Source organism: Neolamprologus multifasciatus, chromosome 17, assembly GCF_963576455.1.
Source record: "Neolamprologus multifasciatus chromosome 17, fNeoMul1.2, whole genome shotgun sequence".
In the NCBI taxonomy this organism is placed as follows: domain Eukaryota; kingdom Metazoa; phylum Chordata; class Actinopteri; order Cichliformes; family Cichlidae; genus Neolamprologus; species Neolamprologus multifasciatus.
The window spans coordinates 5,672,169-5,699,119 of NC_140455.1; the positions used below are offsets into that span (position 1 = coordinate 5,672,169).

The 26,951-nt window shown below is 40.4% G+C and overlaps 1 protein-coding gene across 5 annotated transcripts in view; it reads right to left on the reverse strand.

Moving 5' to 3' along the window:
• The window catches only part of dnajc6 (DnaJ (Hsp40) homolog, subfamily C, member 6), a 34,335-nt gene that overhangs the window by 2,062 nt on the left and 5,322 nt on the right, over positions 1-26,951 (reverse strand). For 2 of the 5 annotated variants that reach the window (XM_085138655.1, XM_085138652.1), the window contains exons 2-18: positions 19,928-20,063; positions 12,855-12,904; positions 11,240-11,388; positions 9,048-9,170; positions 6,995-7,128; positions 6,319-6,513; positions 5,969-6,086; positions 5,114-5,193; positions 4,787-4,980; positions 4,033-4,059; positions 2,861-3,232; positions 2,599-2,742; positions 1,802-1,903; positions 1,552-1,686; positions 1,139-1,471; positions 614-762; positions 41-217 (exon numbers count right to left, since the gene is read on the reverse strand). In XM_085138655.1, the coding sequence (XP_084994781.1) occupies positions 41-217; positions 614-762; positions 1,139-1,471; positions 1,552-1,686; positions 1,802-1,903; positions 2,599-2,742; positions 2,861-3,232; positions 4,033-4,059; positions 4,787-4,980; positions 5,114-5,193; positions 5,969-6,086; positions 6,319-6,513; positions 6,995-7,128; positions 9,048-9,170; positions 11,240-11,388; positions 12,855-12,904; positions 19,928-20,063 (2,618 nt within the window). The remainder of the gene's footprint in view (positions 1-40; positions 218-613; positions 763-1,138; positions 1,472-1,551; positions 1,687-1,801; positions 1,904-2,598; positions 2,743-2,860; positions 3,233-4,032; positions 4,060-4,786; positions 4,981-5,113; positions 5,194-5,968; positions 6,087-6,318; positions 6,514-6,994; positions 7,129-9,047; positions 9,171-11,239; positions 11,389-12,854; positions 12,905-19,927; positions 20,064-26,951) is intronic. The other 3 variants (XM_085138654.1, XM_085138656.1, XM_085138653.1) reach the window with 3 other exon arrangements.

Genomic DNA, 26,951 nt, shown 5'->3' on the forward strand with positions numbered 1-26,951 from the left:
TACTGCATAAAGATCCCATTCATCGCAAATTCTGTCTCACCTTATCTGGGTGAACAACCAGGACTGCTTTGCGATAGACCTTCTTGACCTGCTCTGGAGTAACCAGGTCAGCCATGCCCACAGGCTTCCAGCGTGTCTCTCCTTCCCAAAGCACAGTGTGCATGGTGGAGAGCAGAGCACGGATGTTACGCTCTTTCCCCTCTATCCAGTCCAGAATCTAGGGCACAGAAGAGGGAGGCAGAGGAGGGGAGCCAATAACCAGTGAGGACCTGATTTGAAACAATTATTAGCATAACTGCTTTCAGTAGTTCTGGCTCTGGTTTTATCTAAAGAAAGCTTTTAAAGGAGCAATTAGATGAACCAAAATTTGGTCATGGGAGACCTACATTGGACGCTTCGTTAACTCTGAAATAAACAGAAAAGGTTTAACAGCCAAAGGTTTTCAAGTACATTATCCTACTTTTGGGAATCACTGAACTGCTTCTGTTGAGCTACACTGGATAAACAGGCGACCACCACCAAGCGAAATGTCATCAAAAACTAATTGTAATCAGACACAATGAACCAAAACTTATTGGTTCAACTTCATTAGTTTCAAACAAACAGCTCATGCCTTTAGTTTCTCAGGGTCCATTTCTTTGGCCATCTCCTCCTTCCTCATCTCTGCTATAGTCCTGGGCCCTTTCTTCTCTTTGGTCCCCGCAAAGCCCTGAGCAGACAGCAGGTCGTCAAAGTTGGCATCCGAGGGTTTGGACTTCGAACCTGACAAAGAGGCAGACAAACACAAAGACAGGATACATAGTTCTTAAGCAACAAATGCACTAATTACTATACGGTGAGCTGAAGAACAATGTATGTGCGCACAGCATGAAAATTTTAATGGATTAAAAATGCGGCGCTGTCTCTAAATGTTTGCAGATATTTTGTTAAACGTTTAACTTCAAAAATCAAACAAAAAAAACTTAAAACCTTCAAAATGCTCACAATTCTTAGTAACATTTTTAAACCTTATATTTTGAAATATAAGTTAAGTGTAATCTCTATTTTGTTTTAAAAGAAAAATGTCCTTTTATGTGAAATATACCCCACCTGACCAGCCACAACATTTGGAGCGTAACAATGAGCCTGTCGAGCTTACCCATCCCAGCCTGTGCTTTTCCCCCTGCGCTGGGTGAGCCTCCTCCCATTGCGGAGAAGCTAACATTGTAGTTCGGTCGATTCTGGGGCGATGTGTGGGGCATGGAAGTGTGGCTGGGGCTGGGTTTTGGCTGCGGAGCAGGACCCTGTCCTTGCGGTTGCCACCCTCCACCACTTCCACCAGCCTGCCACGAGGGGAAAGTGCCTCCTGCGTGGGGCTGCCAGGCTCCTGTGTGCTGGGGAGATGGCGGAGGCCTCGATGGGGAGCCCATTGGAGGGAAGGAAGGGGCCGTTCCAGTAGGGGTGGTGGGCTTGCTCGAGAAGCCAGAGCCTCCTGATCAAAAGGACAGAGATTATGGCATGAGAGGTAGTAGCAAAAATACTAAGAACTTAGGAACATTTCCAGCATCTCACCTCCAAGGCTTCCCCCCAGGTTGCCAATATCAGCGAATGGGTCCAGAGTGTTTGGCTTGGTTTGGTGGGTGGGGGTGCTGTGGACTGAGCCAGTGGGACTGGTAGTGGCTGACCGACTGCCCATACCAAAACCTCCTGAATGAATCGGCCAACAGCAAAGCAGGAAAAATAAATGACACTGATGCCAACGTGTTTTACAAACAGTGTGGTATCTGCTTGTATGTATGTGTGGCTGTGTGCTTGGGAGAACCTGTGCTTGTGGTAGCAGGTCTGTTCCAGTCCCATGCTCCCATGGCGTTTTGCTGCTGAATGTTGACAGTAGGGGTGGTGGGTGGGACGGGGGAACTCCGACCTGTTGAAGCACATAACCATCGGTCACGGGGGGAGCACACGGAAAATGGGAATTGAGGGACACGAAAACATTAAGCCGAATAAAATAACAACAGAACTGAGCTTCCGAGAGCTGTTGTTTCGTGGATGTGGAAACAAAATTTATAGTTGCTAACTAAAAATTGTCCACAGAAGACAAAAAAAACAAAGCCAGAAGGCTCTTCTTCATGCACACATCATGCCCTAAATCCTCAAAGTATAAAAAAGTGTAAACCTGAAGTTAAGAAAAACTGTTTTGCCATGTTTAAAGTTGAAAATACTGACTGTGAGCTGAGGAAAAAATTACTAGTAGGAGCTTGTGCTGGAATTGAAAAATCAAGCTTGCAATCCGTATGGAGTGGCAATGAGATGACCTGCAAACACTTCACATACAGCATGCAAACTCGTGAATTACAAATCATACATTACATGAGCAAAACAACAAAAATGTGTGAGTAAGCACAGAGAAAAGCTAAAAATGAATATATACTCAGCAGTCGGGTTTGGGTGTCAGTTTAAATAGACGCACAGATGAAGGGAAATTATCGTAGAGGCATCTTGCAAATATCTGAAAACATGCCTTACCCTAATTTGGTTCAGGCTCTTGAAATGCTTTAAGTGCACCTAAAATAATGGTTTGGGAAAATGTTCAGCAGAGCAGCAAGGAGCATGCCTTACCAAGGCTTGTAGGTTGCAGGGTGGGTGATGGTGAGCGAGCAGCATGCAGGAAAGGGTCTGGCTGCCCCACTTTACCTGGTCCGAGGAATGAACCCATCACGTCCTGAGGTTTAGGCATCGGACCCGTCCCAAAAGGATCAAATGCTGAGGAGAACCATCCACCAGTGTTATTGTCTTATGCTAAATTGCAAGAGTAATTGTGCCTATTTGAAGTCTAGTTTTAGGTTAGACCTAAAAGGAAATGCTTTTTCAAACTTCTCACCTGGTGGGGCAGGTGAGGGGCATGGTGAGGCAGTGTTGGGGGCGACTTTGTGTGGAGTGGACTGGGCAGATGGAGGCCCGCTGGTTGACTGAGGTGGGCCCCCGAACAAGTCCCCTAGGAGGTCAGTGGTTGCAGCTGCTGTAGATGGGGGCTTAGATGACGGGCGGTTGACCTCGTCACCATCGAGGCCGAGAAGATCGACTTCCTCGGCAGGAGCAGGGGTGGCAGAAGTGGGAGCTGGGAGGTCAGGTTTCTGATGGGCTGCACTGGCATTGCTTTGCTGGCTGGAGAGAGAAAGCATTTCATCATCCGACGGCTCGCTCTCCTCGCCACGTACCCGACCGTCTGGACCTCCGTGGGACCGACTTGGTTCTGAAAATGATGAGATGGGAAAAACAGAAAAGAGTGTCATGAGAAAGACACATCAATCACGAACAAAGCAATGACTGAAGAGATAACAAAGCAGACAAAGGGAATTAATTTGAGGTTCAGATATAAAGGGACAAGAGTGAAGCAGAGGATGATGGTAAACTACGCAGGTCATTGCTTCTACAGCCAGAACAGCTATTTGTGCTACGAGGTTGCAAACATACACACAGTCTGCAAATAAATTCTAGCTAGTAGTTGCTAGTTGGAGAAAACATCTTAAATGTGATAAATTTCAACATAAAAGAATATGATAAAAAAAAATAAGAAGCTTGTACAGCATGGGATTAAACAGCTGTATAAATCAAAAGCAATATTTCACTTTGGTAGAACATTTTAACGTTGGATTTGTTTACTCCCCAGACATGTTTTCCCTTTATTTCCTTTTGGGACTATGAGTTTTCCCCTCTAGTTCTCCATATCCATAAAAAAAACCTTAAAAACATGTCTCTGTATGCCCAGGAAATAAAATGCTGGCATACATGTTATGGAAATTGTGTTAAAAGACTGGTGTTTATACAAGAGACAGGACAAAATATTTCTACCAAAATGATACATCATGGGCTACAAGAATGGGCTAAATTTCAATTCAATCAATGCAAATCACAGTTAGAAACCACCAAATGGATTTTCCAATAACAAAAATTCTTCCTGGGTAGAGCATGAGTGAATTGAAGCAAACCCTGGGTAACTACGCTCACTGTATAGTTCCTCTAGCAGGTCTGTGATCTCCTCTACCGTCTTACCCTCAAGATCCAAGCCCTCCATCTCATCTTGCAGGGACAAAAATGAGTCACATTAGTTTTTCTGACTATGTTTTAATGTAAATTGATTAGCCACAACAATAAAACCACTAACATTGATACTGGAAATATTTCCAAACATCCGTATGATGAGGTGGGGGAGATCTTCACAATATTAGGCAAATGGCTTTAATGTCGTGCTGGCTGGTTCATAAATATTAAAATAAGTCGTAAAAAAAAATTAGTAGCAAGTTCTTTTTGCCTAATCTTTATTTTGGTACCAGGTAAACTAAAGTCGTATCCAGGTTTGGGGTTAGAGTTTGTTATTAAGGTTAATGTAGCATTATGATTGGTTTTAGGTAAAGGTATGATTACAAATTGTAAAGGCTAACAAAACAAGCAAGCAAAAATGCTAACTAAAAACATTTTCAATACAAAATTCCACATTGCTTGTTAGTCAAGCTAACTGCTAATTTGCTAGCAGCTAACCCATTTTGCTTTAGCATTTTCAGTTCTTAGCTAAAGATTTTTAGATTAGATAAAATAAGATAAGACTTTATTGATCCCACAACAGGGAAATTTTTGCGTTCATTTAATTATGTTGGTAGTAAAATCTGACAACAGATTAAACAAAGCAGTAAATGTTTGATTCTAAACTTAACATCTGATTTGAGTTTTTAAAAAAGGAAAACTTAATGTGTCGTATTTTATAGACTGAACACCAGTTGTTGCCCCAGTGAAACCCTCCGATTTTTACCAGCAATCGCCAGCGCATCCTGATGTTCCTGGTGGCCAGAGAAGAGCACATTTGGGCTCAAGTCTTTACAAGGAAACTGTTCCCATGGTGGTGTCAGGTCTTTCTGTTTGTCCACCCCTTCCACCTCCACGTCCAATATCACATGGAAGAGCTGGGGATATTTCTCTGGAGAGTCACAGGCATCGAGCTCTGGTCTGAGAGGAAAAGCAATATGTGTGAGAAAGAAAATTGAGAAGGTAAAACAGTCAACAGAGTGGAAGTCCAGCAATATTGTTTTTTATAGTGAGAAACCAGAATTCCCCGATTTTTGTAAGAGATTTTCCTTACTTGTTAAACTTTAACATAGTTGTTCCAGGAGCGATGAAGCCAGTGTGGAACTGAATCTGGAAGATCTGTGTGTTGGATACCTAACACAAGCAGGAACAAAGATAAATGTTGGTTACATTATATTTTATCAGCACTCTCCTGCAGTCAGTTACCCCTTACCTGTTGTTCTGCAATGTTTTTAGGTGTTATGTTCAAGTTTTGCATGTGATAAATCTTTGTCATGTAATAAAATACAAGCAGGTGAGATAAGAAAATCCAGTAAAAGAAACAAAATAAAAGGAAAAATGTTCAAGAAAAAAAAGACAAGCCCACTTTAACAATTTTAGCTGATTGGATTTTTAATTATTTTGTACTATTCATCTAGGTTTTAGTACAAATGTGCTATATAGCAAAATAATGAAGTCATTAAGCTACATATGCACATATTATTATAATGCAACGCATGGTGATGTATACCTATGTGCCAATAATCTGTCATAAGATTACTGAAAGACAATAATACCCAGATGAAACACCTGGACCAAACTAAAGCAAAAATAGCATAAATAGTGCATAAATGCTTCTTGCAGCAGTCATGAGTGAGTAAATCTGCATATTTCTATAAATGAAGTAAATCATTAAGTCAAAAACCTTCATCCAGCTTCTTCTTGTCTTAAACAATGTAACAATGAGACACAACAAGCTGTTGAAGCTACCGGAAACTCTACAATGGCTTATACTTTAGCATGATCTTATCACCACAATCGTTCCAATACTGTCACTGTGACTTAGTTGGAGTTTGCTGCTTGCTAGTTTGATTGAGATGTTGATTTTATCGACATTTTATCTTATAAAGCAGACAAAGCAGAAGCGTACCTTGGCCTGCAGTCGTCCTCCAATGGTTGACCTCATGTGGTAGACTGAAACCACAACATCTCCTTGCACGCTTACACCCAGAGGGAAAACTACCTTCCCGTCCTGGACCCTGTGCTCTCTAGGCGTGCAGAGAAGGTGCAGCAAAGTGTAATTGAGGGAAAGTGTTACAGAGTGAGAAAAAGGAAGGAGGTATAATGAGGCTTTGATTATACTTTCATTCATATCATACTCCGCATAAAATCTCTGAGACATTTGTAGTTATTCTATTCCAATACAGAACTGCAACGCTACCGTGCTCTCTGCCGTTCGATGCTGTCAAATTTTTTATTAATCTCGCTAATGTTATTTACCTCATCCTTTCATACTCCTGTGCAGTGGTGAAGATCTTCGTCTCTCCAATGAGAACGTCACAGAAAGGTCGACAGCCACTACGCTGCTTGTTGAAACAGGGGATGGGACTCATAGTGAGGGCCTTGATCACCAAGGGCTTGGAGTGGGGTAGGCTAGGCTTCTCTGATACCATGCTACATACATAGCCTATGTACCTGCAGGCAGAGAAAACAAAAACAGCAGTTTTCAATTTTCAGCACTCTGAATGATGCAATAAATGTCATTTATGAGGAGACGCTTGCACAACCATCGACTGTTAACTTCTACAAGTATGACAGGCGGACTCGTGGTTCTTCTTGCCCAGCAATCAAGAGTTTATGTTTAAGCTGAGATAACTAATAACTGTTGGCTTCAGTGATGGCTGTATGTATATTTCAACACGTTATGCCTGTAACAGCATATGATCTGAAACTGTGCTCTTCTTCTTAAGTGTGAATGTGTTTTGACCTCATTTAATATGTGATTCTTTATTAGAAGTGGTAAATGTTCATTATCTATGAAAAATAGACTGCAGATTTATTAGACATTGAAGAATGTAACATCAGCAGAACCAAAGGACGACAACCGAGCACAAGGCTCCCACTTTTCTTCTTCTCTTTCTGTCACATTCACATCCCCATGTTCACTGATGCAAACCTGCGGTGTGAAGGCCAGAGGCCAGAACCTGGTCTTTTGGCGCTGAGCAGCTGCATGGCAGGAACTGGATTATTGAAGAGGTGGCAGAAGCAGAACATGGCACAGACCAAAACACCTGAAGGAGCGCGACCATCCTGAAAACCCAAAACAAAGATGAAATTACATGTACATCTTATCATAACCGCAATTTGAGCCACTGGAAATTTTTTCTTTTGAATAAACACACGTATTATTTTTCTATGAGTCTATTCATACATGTGAACTGACTCTGAGTTCATTTCAGGTTACATGGATACTGTAACACTGTTGTTAACTGAGGTGAAAACACAGCTTTTTTAAAAAAGGAAGTGTTTTGTGAAGATTATGCAAGAAGAAGCAGTTTGCCAAGGCAAAACCAAACCCACAATGACTTGGTAATAACATGCCCCAGCACATGACAGTCTATAGTAGTCATGTCACTGAATTCCAATAAACAGAAACTCAGTTTCTATTGAAAAAGTCAGAAATGGTTGAATTCCCAAATGTGTCTAATGCAAGTGGCTGATATTGCTAAAGTGTCATGATCCACGCACTAAAAGTGCCTTTCATCCAATAAGCCTAAATAGGACACCAAAGAATACACCATTCTGCAATAAGCATAATAAGATGACTTCTATCATTTTTACTGAACATCATGTATCTATGAAGCGCCTTGAGGCGACATTTGTTGTGATTTGGCGCTATATAAATAAAATTGAATTGAATTGAATTGAATCACAGACCAAGATGCAAAAATGAAATATTCTTATCCTTTGCTTTTCATTTTCTTTTCAGTACCACCTGCTAAGTAACAACAGTGAAGAAGCTCACACGGCTGATTAATAGAGACCACAAGAGCAGTCTGAAGAGCTCCGAGCGGGAATGTATTTGGAGAAAAAAAGACTGTTACTCCAGCGTCAAGGACTGGCAACAGCCGTTGAAGAGGAAGAGAAGATTTCTGATCTGGGCGGTAACATAGCCTTTATCTGGAAGAATGATCCCTTTTGCAAAACTGTGTTAATTTATGTTAAAGTGAATTGTTAAATGTTGTCATTTTTATGCTTACCATCTCTACATTGTTTTAACTCTGTGATGAAAGGAATTCTTTTATCCCCCTCCCCAGCCTCTCGAGGTTCTGGGGGGGGGGGGGGGGGGGGTGTAGTGTTTTATTGCAGATACATCCTATCTGGAAGATCTGTTTCTTGTGATGTTGCTTCCTGCTTTTATGACCCTTTTGGTCAGCAGGAGGTCACACACACACATTCTTACACACACACACACACATTCTCACATGCATACAGATGTTTACACACACATATACATACAGTGCCTTGCCTTAGAACCATTTGGGGGGGGTTTACGTGGGCGGTGCTTTTGCTGTGATGTGTATTGTGTGAACTGTTTTCCCAATAAACGCAGCAAGCGCAGGCCGTCGTTGGGGTCATTTTGTGGTAGATACCAACGAGGCCTCCCTTGCAAGTAAATCGATCGATCGCTGACTGTCTTGTTTTCTTCATGATGAATAAGTCTCTAAACCAGCGGGGCTTATGGAAACACAGACCCAACAATTTATGTAGATGTGGAAAAAGAAGGTGAGTCATGTTTGGAAAGCTGTTGAGCAGTTGTTGTAGCATTTAACAACTTCAGACTTTAGAGATCCGTGTCTTGGAATGCCTTCATTTGATGTGAAAGCAAAGTTGACATGTAATCAATGATACCAATATCATTGTTGAGCAAAATGTTTTGGAAGGGGAACAAAAAGATTCTGACACTAAATATGCTTCGGTCTATTTCAGACTCTCTGCTTTGATTCAAAAGTGGGTCACAGGACATCAAACAGCTCAAAAATTAACGGATGTGTTGTGGGACCAACAAAAACAAGGCCCTTTACATAACAATCAAAAGTACCTCACTATGTACTTGTTTTTCATGGGAGAATGATTAGTAATAATTTCATATGAATCCTTAATAAATTCAACTATACAAAGGAGGATGAAGAATTTAATATAGGGCTAATGTGTGTACATCTCCTTACCGAGCATGTGATTACACAGACGTTCTTGGGATTCTGTTTCAGCCAGTTGTACATGTTTTTGCACACGGCAAACAGGTTGTGGAGGCTGGGTGCTTGGCGTGAAGGCCAATTACACTCTGAAACCTGTATTGAAGTAGATGCCAGGAATAAAAGGAGGGAGAAGGAAAGGGATTCCAGTAAAAAGAAAGAAAGGAGGCGGATCAGAGAGATAAAAGGGCAGGAAAGGGTTGGGGAAAAAAGGAACAGAGGAGAGGAAAGGGGAGTGGTGGAAGTTAGTAACAGCACTGCAGCAGCAGAGCAACACAACAGACCAGTTGCCATGATGAGTCATCTGCTAAAGATACAGTGACTTCACAATGCAGACAGGGGGCCAGCTTCACCATGTTAACAACAAAGCATGACTCCTAACAAGCCGGACTCCTTAGCTCCCACATGTGCCTTCTATGCAGTAATAGGAAACGTAGCTGCGGAAATGTCCCGATACTGAAAGATATGCATAACCATAAAAGCAAAATAAGATACAATAAACTGAGTGTTTGGAGTTTTATATTTCCAAATGTGGTAATTTAGCCGTAACACTGGGATTGGAAGCCCACAAATTAAATTCTGAATAATGAAATGAGTGCTGAAACCAAAAGCTGCAGTTTCAGGAACAGCCAGATGAGGTTGATCGCTGCTAGCTACTTATTAGGCCTTGCATCAGCTAATTTGCATCATTACACTGGATTTCTCAAAGGTGTTTGAAGTTCTGTTGTGTTTTGTGAGATTTTTTTTGAGTAATTATTCAACTTGCTGCAGGGTTAATTGTATATTTTAAAAAAAACTATCCAAGAAGTCTTTGGTCCTGTTTTGTTTTTTTGGTAAGAGTAAAATTCTACCATTTATTTATGTGTTAGCACAAATTAGCAAGTATTGATGTCATGTGTGATGCAGCCATGCTCTGGTTTTGTTAGCCATCTAGCTTGTAGAAACTTTCCACCTTCTTGTCGAAATGTAGTCATTTCTGGCTTCTAAAAAACCAAATGGTGACTGCCAAATTGACAGGTTATACACAAACCAGCTGATGACACTGGATACTTCATATACTGTTTGAACAACAATTTTATGAAACTCAAAAAATTATTCTCAAGTTTAAAAAAAGAAAGAAAAAATGTACTTTTTTAGCATTAAGCTAATGCCTAGGAATAGGACTCAAGTACCGGCTGTTGTAGAGAATTGGTTCACAGTAGTTCAATGAAATTGTTTATCTACTTATGCCTATTGATTCTGCTTATCGGTTCCTCTTGCACTTGTGCTGATATCAGTTTTTGTGCTGGAGGAGAAAAACTGCGGTGCAGTCTAAAGCGTTGATATGGACATTCATTTTATTTTTATCACACAAAAGGACGAGAGCTCGATGGTAATGGCAAACTGCATTCAGGACAGAAACATCTGGATTGTGGTGCTAAAACAACTTCAGCTCTTTTTAAATACCTGCACAGAAAGCATGTTAACACTAAGGCAGCTAAGAATCCAGGCTGATGTTAAAAGTGAGCAACTGCTGACCCCAGCCCAGTAGCCAGACCCTGAACTTCCACAGGTAATAAACTGATGGCCTGTCATGCTGCAGTCTTCATTTCTACCCGTTCATGATTCTAAAGTAGACTCATGAGACAATGCATTTTAGGTCATTTTACTGAAAACCTTGAAATATTTAAGCAACGTACTGCATTACCTTTATGCAAAATATTCTATGTAATATTGTATTACCACAAAATTAACACTGATTACAACAAAGAAAGAAAATACCTGCAATGCGCACAAACATTTCACCACACAGCATGCAATTAATTTGCCTGAATGTAATGCGGTTGATATTCTGCTTAGTGATGGTGGTAACTCTCAAAGCAGAGCCACTGAGAACCCAAAGAGAACCTATAAGAGATTCAATAAGGAATCAAATGAATAATCCATACAATTAGTGATCCAGTAATGAAATCGGAATCCTTAGCAATTACAGACCTGATAAAAAAAGCAAAATGAAACTTTTCTCTGGGTGGTTTGAGACTATCAAGGAACAATCATGCCTAAAACTGTAATTAAGCCCTCCTATTTCCCTTCTATGTTTATAAAATGAAGAGTGCGAAAAAGGTGGAGCAACCACTACATGAGTAACAGCTTCATCGAGATTCATGGGCTACAGTCACACTCACCCTGTTGGAGAATTTGGCCCCACGGTAGTTACGCTGTGATAGGTTGAAAACAGTGTAGTGGTCCGCATGCCGGCTGTCAAGAAAAGAGCGGATGTCTTCGACATGGTTCTGGTAGCCAATCTGCACCGACTCAGCTGGATAGGTCATCACTGAAAAAAACAAAGTTTGACATGTTCACATGTACAGTGCAATTAAGACAAACTCAGTCATGACAGAGAACATTTTAACAGAACTCTAAACAGTCTCGTTCAAAACTAAGCACAGTCTATAATTCAGCAGCTTGTAGAACCTCCTTTAGCAGCAATAACATTTCAGCCATAATTTTGTGGATTTGCTTGTGTACGTAGGAACATTGCTGTTTCTGTTGTATGACCCAATTTCAACCAATCATTAAATGTCAGAGATGGCCTCACACTTGACTCTAGTTACTTTTACCTAATTCACCACTATTCTTTAAGGTTTCTATGGTTGATGTAATTAAATCCTGTACAACCTGCATGAAATTCTTCTTGAGATGACATGATGCGATCAAGTAAGAGTGGTTAGTTGCCTGGATTTGCGATATCATGAGATCACGCGAGATTTCAATCCACAAGAAAATCACTGGGGTTAGAAGAAAAGCACACACCATGTGTATGCCATTGCTATTTATTGTGGTTTTACCTGTCAAGGACAAAAACGTAATGAAAATTCTGTATCAAACCTTGTAATCATACCTTTCCTACTTTTTCTTGACTCCTTGAATTTAAAATAATCATAAAAAGGATTTCCACGTTAATAAATATCTTTCTCTTAGCATTAAGTGCTTTTGTTGGACTAACATAATTTGCATGGATTGGATCAGCTCAATAAAATTATGATGGACTCGACTCCAGTAAATAAGTTGATTCATCATTAATTAATTAAGTTGGTCCAACTCTAGTACGTTACACATTGGAATAACAGAATTGCATAACGCTAAAATAAAGCAATTTAATCACGTGGAAATCCTTTCCATTATTTTTTTTTATGTTCATTCAAAGAGTTTTTTTCATTGAGTGTCAGTCGTCTTATAATTGTCATGAGCTTTAACATGCTAACCGAGACATGTAGAATCCAAAATATAACTCTGAGAATTGTACAGTCTGAGCCTGGAATGAATTTTCTGTGACCCCCACTCCTGGGAAGACTGTGGTATTGTGTTAAAACACACCAGACCATCAAACTGATCACAAATTCCACTTTTACGGAGGTGCTCACACTTGCTGATGTTCAGTTAATTAAGTACATGGCTGCTACTTACTGTCTTAATTCCTATGGAAGCCGTAAGAGTGTGCTTAGTTTTTCACAGGACTACAGAGGGGTTCTGTGAAAATTTTTCATTTCTACATAACTGTATTTTTACCCACTGTGGAGTACAGGATTGCAAAAAGGTGAGCTGAGTAGCTCTACACTCCAGCATGACTACCATGGGATATAAAGCCCTCGAGTGACAAATGTCTGACTGACTTTGCCTTTTAAAGGGCACATTGCTGCTCAATCAAAAAACTGGAAAACAGTCCAAGTAACATTGTTAAAGTTTATCTATCTACACACATGCGTATATACAATGCCCATTCGCTAGAAATACATTTACCTATGATCCGTGATGTTATGTAGGCAATGTCCAGCTCCCCTTTGGTATAACTGTAATGAAAAAGGAAATCTTTGAAAACACGTTTTATTACATCATATATGTAAAACCAATGTCCACTGTCCACAAGCATCTCAATAACTGTTTAAAATATAAGTTGTGGTAGGCTTTACAAAATCACCTTGCTTTTGTATTTCTGTGATTTAGATATGAAATGTTAGAGATTCATAATGACTGTTTCTGTGCATTTAGCTACCAAGACAAAATGATGCATATATAAAAGGTTAGTATAAGAACATCCAGCATCCAAAAAGGTTGATCCACCTTTCTGTCATTCCCAGGTTGAACTGCATTACAGGCATATCCAAGTGATTAACTTCAACAGGCTTTAGAGCTGTTATCTTGTTCGGGCTCACCACTCTAGGCTGAACTGCCTGGGATCAAAGAAATACCATATGTGAATTCTTAAATTGGGCAGCACTGCCTTTCATTGCCAAATGCAGCTCTGCCATATGGACCTTTTTTTTTTCGACTGTGGGGGCAGCTGTGGTGCACTCACATACAAGCAGTCCACTAGTGCTCCAGCACAGCAGTGGTGGAAACACGTACTAATGAAACACTGCCAAAAAGGCTCAGGGTGGGGTTAGAGTGAGAGACGAAATTTGTTTTTGGACAAATGACTCACAAAAACAAAATCTCACAACTGACAGCAGCAGAGGAAGGCTCAGCTCACTGTAGTTGCATTTATTTTTCAAGATAGGCTTGTAGGCTAATGCGAATCAAATTCAGTTGGCTTGTTGCCTACTGTGTAAATCCTGCAAGCTAGGCCTAGCTGGGACCGTCATCTCCGTGTGATCATGGAGGAGTGCCATATGGGCCTGCTGCAGTCCTAGACCTGGTTATGTAATGCTGTCCTTCTCAGCTAGACTGCTAAATGAGTCTTGGGTTTTTCTGTAAACAAACCAAGTGTACCATATCACGTGCATGTGTCCATTTGTGTAGTTTAGCCTTAAAAAAGAATGTAACTGCTAATATACTACAATATAACAGACAAACAACCTTAATTAACTCCAACAGTGAGGTCATTGCATGTAAGTTCTCTATAATGAGGTAATTGGGCCACAATTGAAGCTTCTATTTTGATCTCAGAGTGTTTGTTGTTCCCAGAGTGGAAAAGCAGAGTCAATGTTTGACCGATTTAACGTGGAAAAAAAGGTCAGTTTTATCTTTACATTATACTTTTATTAGTAAATCGGGACTGGGAGATCAGAAGGTGACATTTCTGCTGGATATTAACACTTTTGTGTGTACATATCTGTGGTTTTACCTATTTCTATGCTGAATAATACATCTATTACCATGGAAACAGGTATACAATTATGAGCCAACTAAACTGTGTGTAATAGAGAAATGCATCTCCAGTATAAAGAATGAAAAATATTGTATTAATGTGCAATCTGAACACCCACCAACTAGCTAATAACAATAACACCACTATCAACACCTGACACGACCAGCTGATCCCAGCTGTGGTGGAGCGTTGATCTAATTACTGTGGAGATGCTAAATGCCAGCAGATGTTTTTTCAGACTGCTATAAAAAATTTCTTGTCAGTCCTTTGTGTTACACAAAGACATTTGATAAAAACTGTTGATATGCAGTCGATATCAGAGCACACAATCAAAAACAAGCCCATGTCTGACAGACAGAAAGTTAAAAGATAATGACGAGACTGGTGCAATTTCCTCTTGCTGGAAAATGATTAGATACATTTTGATGTAAATTGCACATAAATAGTCAGAAGGCTTGATTTTGGACTCATCCTTTGTTTAATCTGCCACTGAATCCCTTTTTTTCCCCACCAAGTGGGCAATTTATCTAAAGGTAATCAGTCTAGCAACTATGTGACTAATAATTTGAAGGACTCACTTCTAAAATTGTGGTTTACCAAGATACCAATCATGCTAGCTCATTAAGTTAACATAATGCTTATTCATTAACTTATCATCCCTGTAAGGATGTTAGTATTTCATACCATTAATATATCATTCCACATCTTAGTTTTCTCTCATATGTATACTGTTACAATGGGGGATGTTCCAATTAAACATAGTCAGAGTTTCAAATAAAGAGGTCATTTATGTAGTGTCCAAATAAGCCCTGTGAGCCACATTTGAGACTGCTTGGTTTCGGACATAGACAGTGTTAAACATGGAGGTAGCCTTGGTGACGTCACCCACTGGTCTCAACATTCTGAGCTTCAGGTTTGGCTAAAGCTCAGACATTTTGCTTCAGCTATGGACATTGCCCCTTAAGGCAGCGATCCCCAACCTTTTTTGCGCCATGGACCGGTTTATGTCCGATAATATTTTCACAGCCTTTAAGGTATCGTGGACAAGTACAACAAATAAAACCAGTCCCGGAACCCAAAAAAAGAAGATTTATTGTGAGAGTTGAGGCACCCAAGCCTCAACTGTCACGGCCCGGTACCAAATGACTCACGGACCGTGAGAGTTGAGGACCACTGCCTTAAGGCACATGGTGCTGGCTTTAAGCACAGAAGCCCCACCCACCTTCTGTTCAAACCTCCTGTTTGTGAGTATCAGCCAATTAGAAGAAAGATGTCTACAAAAGTGAGGCGAAAGAGAACAAAAACACTTTGTACTATTGTACTGTGCTGATGGCAGCAACAGATCTCTAAAACACTGGGACAGGGGGACAGAAGGCTGGAATGGTAAGTGGTACTAATAAGAAACAGTTGGAGAAACATTTTGCAACTAATTAGGTTATTTGGTAACAGGCTGGTAATAAAACTGGGTATAAAAAGATCATATTACCAAGGCAGAGTTTCTGAGAAGTAAAGATAGACAGATGTTTACCAGTCTCTAATTGTAAAACATTTTCAGAAACATATCAGAATATTGTTCCTTGATGTAAAAGTACTTTATCTGATCTTTTTCAGAACACAGTAGCTGAACATCCGACTCAAAAAGATTCAGAGAATCCCGACAAATCTCTTTAAATGACAAGGCTGAAAATCAATTCTTCGGGCCGATGATTTTTCTCTGGGTCAGAGGTTGTTTGAAATGGACTGAAAGCGGAAAATGCTTAGTGAAGATGAAGTACATTGTTGATACATCTTTCAGACTAAAAAGGAGAGAGACTATCTAGCTTGCTATCAGCTCTCATTTCAAAAGTCCACATCTCTGATGGGATGTTGGTGCATTAGTGCCTATGGAAATGACTGCTTGAACAGTCACCTTCAATGCTGAAAGGTATATACAGGGCAACATAGAGCAACATACTCTCCCATTCAGACAACGTCTTTTTCAGCAATACGATGCTAAACCACATACTGCATCTACCGGATTACAACGCACAGCTTCATAGTAGAAGACTCCAGGTGCTACAGTGGCCTGCCTGCTGTCCAGACCTTTCACCAAAAGAAAAGACACAATGGTAAACGCAACTTTCTTTAATTGGGACAGTTGGGTTTAGTTGGGTTGTTACTACCGTCAAATTCAAAATGAGCTAATAGTTTCTTTAAAGTGGTACATTTTCTCATTCCAAAATATTCTATCTGTGTTTTCTACATTCTACTGGTCTATGACATTTCCAAATGATTGCATTCTGTTTATATTTACAGTTTACACAACATCCAAACTTTGTTACTGTAGTGGGCTTGTAACAGGTCCCCCATCGTTTGAATCTTTCTGTAGATTACATGATCACTAATGGTCACCACTGATCTTTTCTTTCTTCTATCTGACCTGAGAGACAAAACAACAATTTTTAGCAGTTAGTAATTTTTATGTGACTTTCTTATTGCTGCACTACTTTATTCAACTTGATATTGGTATTAACTCTGATGTAATAACTCACATTTTGTGATAAAAAAAAAAACAGTAAAAAAAAACCCTTGCTTGGGTTGGTGTATAGATGTACCGGTATGTTATTAAACCCATTCTGAGCAGTACAGCACTTTATGTTCATGTTTTCCTCCGAGAAAGAAAACACCCTGAGCTTATAAGACATTTCAGGCTGAATACATGAGAAGTGAGGTGCTCTATTAGAACCTATCAAAGCTACACAAACATAGTCTCAACCAAATCAATGTAAGTGGGTTAGATCCCGATGGATATTAGAGTCGGGCTCTCTACATTTCCCCTATGGTCTTCTCTAAAATTCACTTGTCTTCATTTTGTTTAAGCAGGATTTTTATAGCATGTCTGCTTAAACCAATTTAAGTGGCTACATAGTGTTTGCACTGCAATCATCTATCCTCGGGGCCTGATTTAGCTTCATTCACTCTTCAAAATCACAGTGGGATTTTTTTTTTATTTTTAATTCACTAGAGTTTCTTATTTTTGTAGATAAGCTGTGCTGTAAGTTTGTGTTCTGTGTGTTTTGGTGTCTGAAAAATGACATGGATAATGAAATTGGGAAAACTGGAATTTTAGATGCAGATCAAAGCTTGAAAACTTGAGGGAAAAAGGCAAATTAATGTGTGTCTGATAGGGAGGTCGGTGGAGTGGGGGTTACAGCCTGGGTGCAGACCAAGCACACTGTGTTATTCACAAAACCAGCACAGCCATCAAGGCTCCATATTCATTGCGCTTCTCACAGACACAAACACACTGTTGCCTCAAGTCGCCTGCCCTGCAATTTTTTCTTCTTCAGCTACGTAAAGAAACACAGGTTGGTTTTAATAATTTAGAAGCAGCTCTTTCCCTTGACTACGCATGAGAACAGAAGCAGAGAGGAACGGATCAAGACCTGTCGGGGCATTCAAAGAGGTAACAGGTAAAGATAACAGCAGAGGTGTCACGTTATACCGAGGAAGCTCAAGGGAATTTTTTTTCCCTTGGTTGACATTCTTGTATCTCATTTAAACCTGCCTTAACACTTTGTCCATGTCAGCAGACACGGTTGAATATTGGCAGTCACATTTGAGATAAAGTCCAAAATTTGCTCAAAATCTATTTACTCAAATCTTCTGTTAAGCAACAACTTAACCAAAAGACTTACATAACAAGAAAATATGGAATGTTTTGCTGGAATAATGATTAATCGAAACAGAATTGTTTGGAAGTGGTCTGAATGCATACTGTTTAAGAAAGCAAAAGGTATGAGCTAGCCTACTTCTCCTCCCTCCATTATCCCTTATCACACATGCATATACAGTCCCCACAAACACACTTCACATCGCATCACACAGGTTCCTAATGAAATGAATCCTTCTGTATCAGCAGCGCTCTGGCCATTTGGCACAATGAACCGCCATGAATAATGCAGCCAGAAGTGGGGCAATAGACACCAAAGAGGGAGGGAGAGAGGAGAGGAGAGGAGAGGAAGAAAGGTGGAGCCAAGCGGGCAGTCGATCAACCGAAAAACACAAGGGGAACGAGAGGACAGGAGAGTGGGGGTTTGCCAAGATGTGAGCGACAGAAAGGGAGAGACCCCGGAGAGGAAATTTCACAATCAGACTTGCTGAGTCAATAGTGAGGGGAGCAACGTAGGGGTGTGTGTGTGTGTGTGTGTGTGTGTGTGTGTGTGTGTGTGTGTGTGTGTGTGTGTGTGTGTGTGTGTGTGTTTGATAATACAGAGGCCTCTTTGTGCCGCCCTGTGCAGATGCCTGTGCACAAACACACTGGGACGACCGAGCCGTGCCAGACTCTGAAACCTCACTCTTTCCTCCCTCCATCCCAACCGCTCTGCTGCTTCACTTCTAAAGCTAGTCGGAGACGCTTGTGATCAACATCTGAAACAGCATTCGGTTAACCAGTTCGCTCGCTACTGAACGAGCGTAATGCACAGATTTACGCTGGACTTGTGTGCAGTATTCATCTTTGGCTATACAACGCTAGAAAAATATCTACAGCGGGGATGTCAAACACGTTTTAAATTGTTTGCCAAATACATTGGCTACTTTGATCTGAAGAGGGCCGAACCAGTGATGGTTCCTTTTTTAACAGGGTAAAGAAGTTTAATTACACATTTAATTTCATTTAATATAAGAAATGCTGCAGCAGTAAATGTGAGACATCTGTTAGCATTTCTAATATTATAGAAAAATTATAGATTATTATTTATTACTTTGGTGTGGTTTGAATGACAATAGGGTCCCTGGTTAGTAGAAAAACTGTAAAAATTTAGGAAAATAAAGTTAAAAGTCCAAAATCTATGCCCTCCTTCACATTTTCCAAAGCCATCCAGTGGACCTGATTGGAGTCTCTAACGGGCCAATTCTGACCCCTGGCCCTTATGTTTGACTGCACAGTGTATTTAATTCAGTGTCACATGGTAATAAACTCAAGATAAACTAGATGTGATCACAATGACTAAAAACCGTATCTGTAAAAATCAGAAGCACTGACTGAGCTTATGTTAAAGGTCATCATTTTGAGCACTTCTGGGCTGTTTTTGTTCTTTTTTTCTTTTCTTTTTGTCTCTCGGTCAGACTTTGTTTCTGCGATGCTTTAACTTGTTTTCGTTTTTGGGATGTGAACAAAGTTGCAGAGAGCTGATCCCTCTTGTGAGTGATCCAGGTATTGGGCAAGGTCTGGGTTAGTTTGGCCAAAAAATGCTCTGATGAATGAGACATGCTGGTAGCACCAGACACTCGCCCTCAGGTCCATCCATGTTCCAGCAGAGCTCTGTATTGACCATCTGACCCAGTGAAGTACGCTCCTGGTTTTGTTCCTCACGGGATGTGCTCCCTTCAGGATTGTAAACCTCAAACTCTTCACCTGAAAACTGCTGGAAAGCATCAACAGTGATGATCTTTGACAATATTCAGGTCAGTTTGAAATAGACGTTAATGTGAGGCTAAAAATCTCTGTCTGGACATAAACAACACGACAACCTTGAACATAAGATCAGCCATATTTTAATCAACTAAGAGTTTTTTATATTTTTAATCATCACCTCTATACAGTTGCAGTAGCCGACCAAGTCTCCATTGCTTTTGTTGCTCAAGTCTCTCGAAAAATAATCTTTGCTTATTAGTATAACATTTGAGCAAAACTGTATTCATTCCTGTAATATGAAACCATATGAATGCAGTGGTCACTTACGTAGCAACTTGATGCATGACTTTGGTGGAGGTGTCCTTCAGCGTGTCTTTCAGGTTGTCCTTAAAGTTGCTGAAGAACTTGCCAGCTCCTCCCTTGACCATATCCAGCAGTCCTCCGCCATAGCCTGCATCCATATCTGAGAACAAAGGAGCAAGAAGCTTTTCAAGCTCTGATGTCACTGATGTCCTACAAATTCCTACTTCATTTTGCTTTAGGGCAGTCACTGTAGCTGATCCCACCTTTGTGGCGCAGGGAAAGCGACCAAAATTACACGTGAGAGGAGGGCAACCTTCCGCTGAAACGTCCCATCATACATTTTTGCGCAAATGATGGATTTACACGTAGTGCTCGAAGACCCGCGATCCTTCGAGCCCTAATTCAGAGGTTTTTCATTTGGTGATGAACATGAGTCACTGCTCTACACACTGAGTAAACATGTGTGTATGTGTGAAGGAATGATGGAGAAGGACATAAGAGACAAGACACACATTAAAATGCACACCAGCTCATGCGCATCTGTGTGTGTTTGCATATATTCTTAACACTGGATGAGGCCCATGTGTTTAATCTGAGTCACTCAGACCCTCCCTCCTCTGTCTCCCCTCTTCACCTACTGTGCATAGAAACCACCATGTCATTACTTTATATCATCTGGCAGTGCTGACTAATCTACCGACATTAAACATGATGCCACAGACAAATACCCACAACCAGATTTTAGGCAGTCTCCTCTTAGCATCATGCTTCATGCACAACCTGTCTTGTCTGCAGAAATGTGCACTTGCCGACAGAGAAGCATTCAGTCAGTGCTTGAGTTTCTGATCTGTGAGGAGTGAAAAGAGCCTCTCCCAACCAAACCGGTCAGTGGGCATCATTAAGCTAGCTAAGCATCAAATTTTAGATCGGGCCCAGAGTAGGGTTGTTTTTCGGGTTTGGTGATCCTCATCTATAATTCATCTTCATGTATGTGCAAGTGGGTTTTTCCCCATGATTAAAAACAAAGAAAGCTTAGTTTATGTGTTGCACTGGCCTGGATAAACTAATGGAAGTATTGCAAAATATTTTTAACAGGCAACTTCTTCTATTTCAAAAAGTCCCAGTGATGCAGGAGAAGGAACACTGCGCACTTATGCAAAAACAGACTCAGTCTGTACAAAGTTTTTCTTTGGTTTAAATAGTTTGAAATGTCAGATTCACACTCTAAAAGATGTTATGGGTTTATCGATGACTTTCATCTGGACAGTACTGGGGAAAAGGGTTATTGAGGTTACATAGATGGTTCATTATGACAAGAAACTACTGTACCACTAGTTAGTAGTTTGTGGGATGTTTCTAACTCTGAAAATGGAATATGACAGGAATAGCTCATAGGAATAGCTAACGGGCTATGCAAGGACATATTTGTTTTCATGCTGGTTGGCTGCCGTGCCTTTCATGTCAGCCAACCAACATGTCAGACTGTCAGGCCAAGCTCAGAGGTTGTCAAAATCAGAAGCCAAACAAAAACTTTCACTTTTATCTGAAACATACCCACATACTTTTGCTATGTTATCAAAATGTCAAAACTTGACATTTTGATAAATGTTTTCTTTGCAATTGGATCAGAAGCTTGAAAGCATCAACTCCATCCTTATTTTAGGAGCTTGGAAAGACGCAAAGACATTACAAACAACGTCTAGGAGAAAAGCTGCGTGCAAAGTTTGATATACAACCATAGACAGCAGCTGCTTCAAACTCCTTCGACAAAGACTCCTTCGCCACATGCATGATGTATTTGCAGCGATTCTTCACTAAGTTCCAAAATTAGACTTTTGGTCTCTGACTGCTGAGGCATGATGTGCATGACGGGGATTTATTTTTACTGAGAAATAAAACTCTTGCAGCCTGTGACACACCAAAATTCCCCCATGCTAAAAAAAATTGAATTAAACTTTGCAAACAGCAAAGATTACCAGTGTTAAGTCGAGTTTTTATACAATGTAACTGCATGAACATGTCTTTAAGATAGATAGATAGATAGATAGATAGATAGATAGATAGATAGATAGATAGATAGATAGATAGATAGATAGATAGATAGATAGATAGATAGATAGATAGATACATAGATACATAGACAGATAGATAGACAGATAGATAGACAGACAGATAGATAGACAGATAGATAGATAGTGGAAGTTAATTTGTAGCCTTTAGCTGATGTCTTTGTCCTTGGAACATTTCATCCTTTTTTCTCTCTAATGTGTCAACATTTTTAAAAACAACAAAGACCCCAGAAAACATTTTTTAAAAGCAAAGCGATAGACAGGTTGGTAGTTGGCTAGTTTGTTTGATTAGTTTTGATTTGTGTGTCTTTTTTGTATTTAAGGTTTGTGTCGACTGCTCTTTGCAATCCAAAAAGCATCTCAAGGATAATAAATAGTAAACAATCCAGTCACCTATCTCAGAAATATAGTTGCATCATTGGGCGTGTCTACACTGAACAACAAAAGCTAAAACAGTCCTCTTTCCTTTTTTTAGGCAAGGCTGTGATTTCAGTAGTATGTTTTGACCCATTTTAAGCTCCTTGGCATGCACATCTGCCAGTCAGTGACCTTGACAGGATTAAGAAAACCAGGATCCTACACTCTACCCTGACATCAAAACTAAGTGTATGCGTCAGTCATGTTTGATACCTGTACAGATGGAGAAGCAGCAGTGATGCTGAATGAGCAAACATTCATAAAGAAATGTCACATCCAAAAGAGCTTTTTCACTTAAAGAAGGCCGGTCCGATAGCCCACACTGCCCCTCCTCAGCTGCCTAGTATCACATTCACTAAGCTGACCAATAGAAACAGGAGGGGAAGACAGAGGTGACTGAAGTGAGAGGAAAAAAGACAAGGCAGTTCTATTCATGTCCAGAGGGATCTGTTGGCTGTCAGCATATGTCTCCCTCCTTCTATAGCCTCAAACCTTACTCCCTCAATATCCAGCCTAGTGTTAACGACACAGATAGATGCACAGGGACAACAGTAAAGCTTGAAAGGCAAAAACCCTGCACTTAACCTCAGGGGTACCATAATCATGGGCCTTGTTTCTTCCTGAAGTTCAACAACTGCAGTGTCAACCCGACGCTAATCTGCTTAATTATAGATGCTGCTGGTAAGACAAGGAGTCTATGATTAATCATCTACTACACAGCTTAACCAGAAGTGTATTCCGCTCCCTTGAATGACAAGCAAGCCTTTACATGCTGCTGAAAGCATGACACACTGGTATTACAGCTCTGACTAAGTGTAGGAGGAAGCTGACAGAGAATTAGGCAAACTGATTCTTTTACAAAAGTTTTGAAATTCATAATTTTAAAAAACCTTGTCACGACTTCTGAACCTTCAGATCCTTAAAGCTGCTTGGGATAGTTAAAAACAAGCCCGACTAATCTGTCATCTGTGTTTTAAACTTCATCATTACGTACAGTCTTGTGAAAGACTTTTTACAGGACCTAAAGAAAACCAGAAGCTTTGGTCAGTTCGCTGAAATGGAGCATTCAAGTGTGTGTTAACACACGTGCCACGATATTCAGCACAAGGTTGGACTGTGCAACGCTCAGGAAAACTGCAAAAAACACAAGAGCTAAATCTCGGATACTACAGGCCTCAGTTAGCATTCTAAATGTTAGTTTATAACAGTATAGTTAGAAAAAGACTGAATAAGTGCAGGTTGTTTGGATGGATTTCCCTTCTCTCTAAAAAGACTGTGGCAGCACAGCACATGCTGGCAAAGTTGCATCTGAGCAAACCACAAGACTTCTGGAACAATGTCCTTCAAACAGACGAGACAACGTTTGGTGAAAACCAATCACAGCATATCAGCACAAACACCTCATACCAACTGTCAAGCATGGAGGTGGAGGGGTGATAATCTGGGCTTGTTTTGAAACCACACAACCTGAGCACCTTGCAGGCACTGAGTCAAACCTTAAGTCGTCTGTATTCCAAACTCTTCTAGCATCAAATGTTAGCTTCAGCTAACACACTTCTGTTTAATCAGTTTTCTGTTTGACGTTTATTCAGCTGTGTCAAAAACCAAGGAGGAACCCACCCGAGGGATTAATAAAGTTTTATTTTATCTAATCTAATAAATAAACTTTAATCTCAGCCAAACCGATTTACTCACGAACAAATAAAACACTGAAAAAAGCCAAACAACAACATTTTTAGTTTATCTAAGTGACTTATATATCACATTTAATCTGAGTAGCGGAAGACCGCGGTGATCTGAAAACGATGTGCCGGGAGTTTGCCGTTCTCGCCGGCTCTAGTGACCCTCGAGCTCCCAGCTAGCTATCGAGCTGTTGGGTAACAGACGTCTCCGAAAACGTCGGAGCGCTTTTGCAAATATGTGATATCTTGATAAACCGAGCAGATATTTGAAGTTTACACAGCTACATTCTCACCCGAAAATATGTTAAAAGTTTATTTTGTGACCCAGAAAGAGTAATAAAAGTAATATTTAAACTTAGTAGCGGCCGCCATTGTTGAAAACTGGAATTGGCAGAATGAATTCTGGGATATGGTGGGCCACAAAGGATACACCCAACCCATCCTTCAAATTCGGGGAAAAGGAGGATGCATTTGTCAGCTGCATTCGGAGGAGTATACAAATTTGACAGCCTTTGTCGCGTTGCTGTGACGTAATCGGTCTACAAATGCGGCCTCAGGAGGATGCAGCCCATTAATTTGGACACCATTTAGGGACACTCCCAATAGGGCTTAAAAAATCTGGGACTCTCCACCAGTTGCTCTTAGAACTGATAAAGCTCCTCAGATGACAGGTTAAACGTCTTCAAGAAGTCCAGACACTTTTCTTTTCACCCTCCTTAGCTTTAGCTAACGCTTGTCCAAACTGGATCATGCATTAAGGCAACAATCCCAAACATATCAGCAAATCTACAACCGAATGGTTGAAAAAGAAAAGAGTCAAGGTGTTGTGATGGGCCAGTCCAAGTCCAGACCTCAACCTGATTGAAATGCTGCAGCGAGACCTTAACAGAGCTGTGTATACACAAATGCCCACAAACCTCAATGAGCTGAAGCAACGCTATAATGAAGAGTGGAAGAGTTTCTATGGGCACTGCAGTGTCCACAGAAACACGTTTGATAAACATACAATGACAATACAAACAGCTGAGTTATTTAAACAGATGTAACACTGTGGTGGGGTTATGCCATGCTCTGTATAAATTAACCCCAGTAAATGGCAGAAAGTGTTGTAGTAAGATCTAACAAGGTGATGTTGGTTGGTTTTTTTATCCCTTCACTCAAAAGATAAACAATTGCTTATTTTGGGGGGAAGTACTAAGACCCTGCTGAAGACTGAAACCAAACTGGAAAGCGAACTTGGACCAATGATCTACCATTTATCTGTTCACGCATCTATATTTTTTCCATATTCTAATTATCCTAAGTGGTTCCCTTTTTGGACAGTTTAATTGCACAGTGTCAGCTGTATCAGCTACTTTACACCAAATGACTTTTTATAAGCTGACGCAGTGATTCTCAAACTTACTGGCTGTTAAACTGAAGCAGCATCTGCTTACAACAACAAATTGTTTCATAGGCCTGAAGATATGATCATTTCAGACAGACTATGAAATGCCAAACTTCACAGGACTCACATTAAAATAGGCAATGAAATCTATATTTAAGAAGAAAAATTGTATTTAACATGATTTCAATGGCCCATTAATCATCCTGTGTGATCGCAGAGTTTAGAAACCCCGATCTAGATTAAATTAGACAATAAAAATCTAAGCTAGCTACACGATAACGTAGAAAGTATTTAGCGGTGGTGAAAGAAAAGTACAGATTGGTGTATTCAGCAAGATCATTAGGGCCTTTAGTTTTATTGTATTGCTGAAATATTACAATCGAAATGATACCAGTGCTTAATTAAGCAAGTTTTTTTTTTTTTTATTGTGCAGGCTTACTTTATTTTCTATATATTTCCTAAGTTGTTTTTATCTATATTTATTAGAGTGTTGTTACCTTGTAGTCATACATCCTCAATGTGACCCTCACCTTTGCTTCAGCACATTTTGCCTATCTCTGTTTTTTTCAGTCATTATCCCCCTGCAGATCTGTTAGAATCTGCCTGTTTGCTTTCCTGTTGGTCTGGTAGCTCGCCCATGTGCCTCTGTGTCCATGACCAGATGGATGTGGGAGTCTGCTGGCTAGTGAGCCAACCACAGTGACAAACCCTGCTAATGGAGACACCAGAGGAGGCTGTGATACAGGCTCTATCAGGTAATAGAGCAGCGGTTAGCCTGGCCATTTAGAGGAAGAGAGCACAGGAAATCAGCAGCACAGAGGGCCCTTGGCTTTGTGAGAAAGATCAATAGCTTGTTTGAATGTGGTTCCCTCCTCCTAGAGTGCCAACCTTTACCCCTCCGCATCCAGCATTGTGGGGAAAAAACAGATGGATACATAGACACACACATGCACACACAAGCAGATCAAAAAGGTTGTCTGTACACACTGGCCAGGCAGACATCTGACACAGGAGTGCCCGCCCCCCCCCCCCCCAACAACACACACACCCCATTCCCCACCCACAATCCCCTTTCCTCATTGACCCTCCCACCCTCCTCATCCAGCTTCTTTTGTTTCACACAAATGTTCATCTCTGGAGACTGGCTGACTCCACAGAGTACTGCAGTGTGGTGAACACACATTCTACAAACAGGCCTCACAATCTAGATACGCCTATCAGCCTTATGTTATTTATTTATTTTGCATATGTTTTAATTGTTGTTGTTATTCTGTAATATAGGTATTAATAGCTGTGGTGCTAATATTTTTGGACAACTGTGGCGTCATTTCAATTTTTTAAAACTGGAAATTATTTTTAAGTTTGAGTTGGTTGTTCACACTTGACATGTTCAAAATACTTTTATACATTTATAAGAGAAGGAAGCCTGATCAGCATTCATATTCACATTCATCACATGACTCTATATAGAGGTGCATAGGATGTTGTGCTAA